Source organism: Melanerpes formicivorus, unplaced genomic scaffold, assembly GCF_026170545.1.
Source record: "Melanerpes formicivorus ecotype bairdi unplaced genomic scaffold, bMelFor1.0.p_v2 SCAF_21, whole genome shotgun sequence".
NCBI classification, from domain to species: domain Eukaryota; kingdom Metazoa; phylum Chordata; class Aves; order Piciformes; family Picidae; genus Melanerpes; species Melanerpes formicivorus.
Window position 1 is genome coordinate 9,933,664 of NW_027142373.1, and position 6,636 is coordinate 9,940,299.

General features: G+C 55.0%; 1 protein-coding gene across 1 annotated transcript; it reads left to right on the forward strand.

Annotated features, from left to right (window-relative positions):
- The first annotated feature begins 235 nt into the window (after positions 1–235).
- Positions 236–6,321, forward strand: FOXJ1 (forkhead box J1). The gene is made up of 3 exons (XM_068151716.1): positions 236–406; positions 1,579–2,088; positions 5,179–6,321. The coding sequence occupies exons 2-3, from the start codon at positions 1,609–1,611 to the stop codon at positions 6,022–6,024; spliced, it is 1,326 nt and encodes a 441-aa protein (XP_068007817.1). The 5' UTR covers positions 236–406; positions 1,579–1,608; the 3' UTR covers positions 6,025–6,321.
- The last annotated feature ends 315 nt before the right edge of the window (positions 6,322–6,636 follow it).

Sequence of the window (6,636 nt, forward strand, 5' to 3'; positions counted from 1 at the left end):
CGCGGCCGCCGTCCCCAGCCGTCAACTGGCAGCCCCAAGGGGGCGGGTCCCTGCGGCTCTCCATGGCAGCGCGCTGGCCAATAGCGTGGCCGGAAGCTGTTGACGGGGCGGGGCGTCGTCATGGCAGCGCGCGAAGCCGGTGGAGCAGCTACTTAACGGCAGTGCCGGGGCTGCGGCAAATCACAGCGGCTCTGCTCGGCTCGGGGGGCCAGCGCTGACCCCAGTGGGCACAGCATCGATCCCCCCTGACCTCCACAGCCCCCCTCCGGGCTGTTCCGAGAGCTTTTACTGTGTTGTGGGTTTTTCCTCCCTCTTTTTATTGTTATTTTTTTCCTCCACCATCTTTTTCCAGAAGCTTCCTGCTCTCTCGTGAACTTTGGGAGTTGGGGGACATCGCCGGGACGGGGTAAGGGATGGCAGCGGAGGGGGGAAGGCGGTGGGGTGATGGGGAGGGCGGTGGAACAGCCCCCGCTCCTGCTCAGTACTGCCGAGAGCTCGGCAGGGGGGCTGGGACTCGGCTGGCTGTCAGGGCCGGCAGGATCTCAAGGCTGTGTGTGTGAGAGGGGGGGATGAGGATGTTAATGTCATTTAATTTTAATTAGTTTTTTAATTCCTTTCCTGCCCCCGCCCCTCCCCCCGTCCACTGCAACGAACGTTGCTGGGTTCTCCCTCACTGCGGGCACAGGGTTTGGTGACACGGGGACCAAGCATCTCTCCAAGCTGTCCTTGTCCTGAGCCTTATTTTGAGGGGATAACAACGCGTTTTGTGCGATCGGGGCAGCTGGTGTCCGTATTTGCATCGCTCCCAACCCGTGGCCCCCGGGTTGTTGAGCGCGGGGACGTTCAAACGGCAGAGCCCCGGGGCGCAACCGGTGCGGGACTCCCGCCGCCGGCTCTCCGCTCGCCAAACCCGCGGGGTTAGAGACCAGCAGAGAACCCAGACGCCGCATCCCTATCCCGAGAATAACCCAGACGGGAATCTGCCGGCTGGCTGAGTGAGGGTGAGCTGGGGGTGGGTCCCGTTCCCCAACCCCGGGCTGCTTTGGGGCACCGGCTGATGGGCGGAGCAGAAACAGCCTGAAACGGACAGATACTGGTACCGGAGGGAGGAATTTTAAGATATTTTATTCTGTTAGCAGCTGGGGGGAGAAATGCCCTGGCAGGATTTCGGTAGTTTGAGGGTTTTGGTGGTGTTTTTTTTTGTTTGCTTGTTTGTTGGGGTTTTTTAATTCCTTCTTCAGCCAAGGGCTGACTGGGCAGCACCGCCCACGGCTCCCCCCCCCCCCCCGGGTTTGGGTGCTTGAGGGAACGTCTCCGAGGTTTCAGGCTGCTAGAGGACCAGGATTTGGTGACACCAAAGTTTGGTGCCACCAGGGCACAGTGGTCTGAGCGAATGCCCCCGAGGTTCAGGGCTGCTAAAGAATCCTGGGGAAGGTGTGGTGGTTCTGGTGGGCAGCACCCTTGGGATATGTCTCACCCAGCAGCACCAGGAGCACTCAAGCTCAGCCCTGCCCAGGTGCTGGATGGAGAGCAGCTGCACCTCCAGGAGCCTCAAGCCTCTCCCTGTTGTCCTTGCAGGATCTGCCCCGTCCTCTCCCTCCACAAAGCATGGCTGAAGAGTGGCATGTGTGGGCACAGCAGCAGCGAAAGCTGAAGGACTTGCTGGACATCGATGACACCCTGCCCAGCCTCACATGGCTGCAGGACTTCTGCATTAAAAACACTGTCATAGGCGAAGCCTCCTGCTACCCCAGCGGCCCGGACCCTCAGGACAAGCTCACCAGCTTTGCTGCCCCATGCTCGCCCATGGCCGCTGACCCAGCATGCATGGGCATTCCCCACACCCCCTGCAAGCCCATCTCCTCCTCCACCTCAAGGACAATACACCACACCATGGCCATGCACCCTCACCTGGCAGAGGACATTGACTACAAGACCAACCCGCACGTCAAGCCGCCCTACTCCTACGCCAACCTCATCTGCATGGCCATGGAAGCCAGCAACAAGCCCAAAATCACCCTCTCGGCCATCTACAAGTGGATTACTGACAACTTCTGCTACTTTCGGCATGCTGATCCCACCTGGCAGGTAGGAGAGCTGCAGACCTCTTGCCTTGCCCTCTCCCGGTGCATGGCAAGGTCCTGGGGATGATGGATCAGGAGAGAACTCGGGTGTGTGGAAATGCCAGGGCCAGGAGGGCAGCAGAGGGAAGAAGCCTTCACAGGGGAGAGCCCAGGGTCATCCTGGGAGCAGGGAGGTACCTGTTGGGCTGCTGGTCTCTGCAGCTCCTCTTGGCTTTGGGGTGAAGACAACTCTGTCCTCAGCTGCACCTTTCTGGGGCTCTTGTGGGGTCCTGAGTCCCTTAGAGCTGCAAACACATGAAATCACCAGGCTGATTATCTCTGAGTGCTGAGGACCAGGCACAGGAGTGGGATGGAGAGGACCCCCAGGGAGATTCCACTTGTTGCTGTGATGAGCTGGTGAGGCCTCAGAGGGAAGGCCAAATAGGGCTACTGTCCCCAGCTAGCATGAGTGTGTCCCCAGGGGGTAGGGGACAGCCCCCAGGTTCACCAGCTTTGGCGACAGCATGTGGCACAGGGGCTTTTCCCAGCCACCTTGGCTCACTGCCCTCCTCCATCATGCCAGGGGACCTCTGGCATGTGAGGCTTTCAAGGATGTGGCAGGGCAGGAGGCACCTGGGTGGCTTGTCCCTTGGGCTCAGGTTATTCCCAGCCCAAACCCACCGTGTGCCAGAGATCCCAGTGGCAATCCCAGGAAGGGTTGGGCAAAACCCACCTCAAACCCCCTGCCCAGACACTGCCCAGCGTCTCTCCAGGCAGGTGCCTCTCCAACAGCCAGCCCAGGGTTTCTTTCCAGGGCCGCCTGTCCCCCCCCAGCCTCCCCTGTGCTGGGACAGCCTACGGGAGCAGTCTGGGAGGAGGAGCTGCGTGCCAGCTTGTGGCTTGCCTTTCTGCTGCAAACTCACGGCTGGATAATCACGTTTTTAATTAAAATGTGTTTATTAAAAAAAGAAAAAAAAAAAAGAAAGAAAGAAAGAAAGAAGGTTTCCAAGCCCTCTCTGTGGAGATGCAGGGGGTTCACGGGACTGCTGCAGGCAGGAATGATAAATATGTTAACTGCCGGCTAATAACGCAGGGCAGCCAGGCTGCGTGAGGGCTGGGGAGATGGGGAGCAGGGAATTCAGCTGGTGAGTCTCTGACCCTTGTAAAACGTTAAACTGTAAATCTGGAGCTGCCACAGCCTGGAATGTTTGCAGGGATAGCTGTGTTCCTGCTGCTCCTTTGCTTTTCCTTTGGTTTTTCCCCCTCTTTTTTTTGCTTTCTCTCTTTATTCTCCCCCTTTCCCCTCTTTTCCTTTATTTTTCCTCTCCCTTCTCCCTTCCTTTCCTCTCCCTTCTCCCTTCCTTTCCTCTCCCTTCTCCCTTCCTTTCCTCTCCCTTCTCCCTTCCTTTCCTCTCCCTTCTCCCTTCCTTTCCTCTCCCTTCTCCCTTCCTTTCCTCTCCCTTCTCCCTTCCTTTCCTCTCCCTTCTCCCTTCCTTTCCTCTCCCTTCTCCCTTCCTTTCCTCTCCTGTGCTCTCATCCCCCGTCCTGATTCCCGTACATGAAGACAGCCTGGAAAGGTCATGCCACCCGTGCTCCAGGGGGGAGATGGATATATTCCTGTGGGAGCTGAGTGCTTTGGAGAGGAGCCAACACACCCAAGGAGCTTCAGCCCAGCGAGGGTTTTGGTGTGTGTGTGTGTGTGTGTGTGTGCGTGTGTGTGTGTATGTGTGTGTTTTTCAACAGCTCCAAGCATTCAAGCCTTGTTTTTCCCTTTTCTGCACCACGGATTATGGATGAATAAGCATAAAGATATCCAGGCAACATTAAAAAAAGCCAACCCTCTACCATATCCAATCTCTTCATACAGCCTTGGCTTTGTGGAGTCCAACGCTGGGTTATTTACCCCATAACTGAGTTTCCTTTCTGATTATTCACATCACTCCAGGCACATTCAGGGTTTCAGAAACAGCTTGATGGCAGCAGAAACTCCTCTTTCTTCCTCCCACCCCCCCTTTTTTTTTCCTCTTGCCTTTCCCTTCAGCTTGTTTCTGCAGTAGCTGATGAAGATGCAGCAATTCCACACCGAGCTTCCCCAGGCCAGGAGGCACCTCTGGGGACACACAGGGCGGTGTTGGAACAGCCCATGTGTCTCTCTGGTTTTGCCTGTCTGGTTTGTGCCAGCCCAGCCAAAGTGCCTACTTATTGGCCAAATATTTTCCCCTCAACACTAAGCAATAGGCTCAGAAGGAGGTGCAAGGAGGGCCCTGAGGATGCCCTCCCTCATGGTGCTGCCATGTGTTGCCACTTGTAATAGGGTCACAGTAACCTCAATGCAGAGACCCTTCTCTTCCTTCCGAGCCACGAAGGAGGACACAATCTTGTCTACTTTAGCTCCATACCTAGAGAGAGTCTGGCTATTATTTTCCCAGTAGTCTGCATGATAGACATGCAGAAAGACATGGACCTGCTGGAGCAGATCTAGAGGAGGAGTACAAAAACAATCAGAAGATGGAGGGCCTCTGCCATGAGGACAGGCTGTGAGAGTCAGGGGCTGTTCAGCCTGAAGAAGAGAAGGCTCCAAGGAAACCTTATTGCAGCCTCTCAGTACTTAAAGGGGCTGATAAGAAAGATGGGGACATGCTTTTAGTAGACTGTAGCAGAGCTTCAGTAAGGCCCTGAGCAATCTGCTCTAGTTGAAGATGTCCCTGCTGACTGCAGGGGACTCAGACTAAACAACTTTTAAAGGTCCCTTCTGATCCATTCTATGATCCAAGGCCCCACGGTCCCAATTTACAGCAAAGGAGAGTTGCCCAAAAGCTTTCCATGGGCTGGCAAGTTGTAGCTTGAACCCCTTGGCTCCTGCCACCTCTGGCTGGATTAGACAGGAGCCAAGAACATTCTGCTGGTGGCTTGGGGCAGAGGAGTTTCTGCTGGGCACGTAGCCCAGGATGTCTTGACATTACCGTTTCAGCTTTCTTTTTCCCAAAGGCCCTGGCTGAAAACGTGCTTTGCCACCAGCTGCCTCACACAGGTAGGTGCTGTGGCAGCAGACAAGCATTCAGCCTTGGGTTTTGGTTTTTTTTTTTTCCCTCCTCTTTTCTCTTTCTGGGTCTAGAATTCCATCCGGCACAACCTCTCCTTGAACAAGTGCTTCATCAAGGTGCCTCGGGAGAAGAGCGAGCCAGGCAAGGGAGGGTTTTGGAAGCTCGACCCCCAGTACGCCGAGCGGCTCAAGAACGGCGCCTTCAAGAAGCGGAGGGTGTCCCCAGTGCAGATCCACCCAGCCTTCACCAAGAGAGACCAGCAAGAGGCACCCTGCCCTGCCAGCCTAGCCACTTCCACTTGCACCGCCTCCACCAGCATCCTCAACGTCAACAAGGAGTCGCAGCGGCTGCTGAAGGAGTTTGAAGAAGTCACCGGCAGCCAGAAATGGAACACGGTGGAGGGCAGAGCAGGGCAGGAGGGCAGAGCAGGAAAGGAGGGCAAAGCAGGGCAGAAGCGCAAGCAGCCCTTGCCCAAGAGAACAGCCAAGGTGCCTCGTTTCTCCAGCTGTGCCTTGCTGACCCAGGAAGAGCAGACTGAGCTGGGCTCCCTGAAAGGTGACTTTGACTGGGAAGCCATCTTCGACACCAACCTGAACAGTGACTTCTCCACTTTCGGGGACCTGGAGCTTGTGCCTCCAATCAGCACCACAGCACAAGACCTGGACTTGGCAGCACAGAGCCACAACACTGACCCTCCTCAGCAGCTGGAGCAGGAGCAGGTCCTCACTGGAGCCAACCAGGACAACCTGGACTTTGAGGAAACCTTGATGGCCACCTCTTTCCTGCAGCACCCCTGGGAGGAAGAGACAAACGATTACCTCTCCAACTGCATCAACATCGAGCAGCTGTTCGAGTTCAGCGACCCCACCTTGCCAGAGGATGCCAGCAACTGGAGTGATCTGACAGCCCTCTTGTAAGAGGCCAGGCACTCATCAGACTTTAGCAGCATGTTCCCCTCCTGCTGCTGGGACTTATAAGGGACAAGATTTTTCTAAGGACAGAGACATCCACAGTGACTTTTAACCAGCTTCACTGTAAACTATTCACAGAAACATTGGGGATGGGGAGGGGGGGAAGGGAAAAAAACCAAACCACCACCAAGAGAACTGCTTGATACATCTTTAAAGGAGAAGACTCTAGACCACAAGCTTAACTCAAGAGCAGAAATATAATAATACTTATTTTTTTACTTTTCAAAGAAGAAATGTGAAATATTTGGGGCTGGGGGGGGGGGGGTGGGATTTGGGGTTGTTTATTTTCCATGGAAAAGGGCATGGCATATGCTCCTTCCTGGTAGTTTAGCACTTGATAGGCTAAGTGCAATTTCCTCACTCCATCTTTCTGTTTCTCTCTCTCTTTCTCTGCCTAGGGTAGTTGGTAGGTCTAGTGTGATAATTAGCTAGCAAGTAAATAGAAGTCCCTTCTGGCTTCTCTGAGTTCACCCTCCCTCCTGATTTGTGCCTAGGGAAGAAGGAAAGGTTTATAAGTTCAGTCAGCGTGCCTCTTTTAGGTGGTTTTTAGATGATCTG

What these genes read in the sequence shown, in the direction of transcription:
- FOXJ1 (XM_068151716.1), top strand. Translation starts at nt 1,609, where the DNA reads ATGGCTGAAGAGTGGCATGTGTGGGCACAGCAGCAGCGAAAGCTGAAG. An exon ending in ATGCTGATCCCACCTGGCAG is followed by an intron (nt 2,089 to 5,178) that starts GTAGGAGAGCTG and finishes TTCTGGGTCTAG; the next exon opens with AATTCCATCCGGCACAACCT.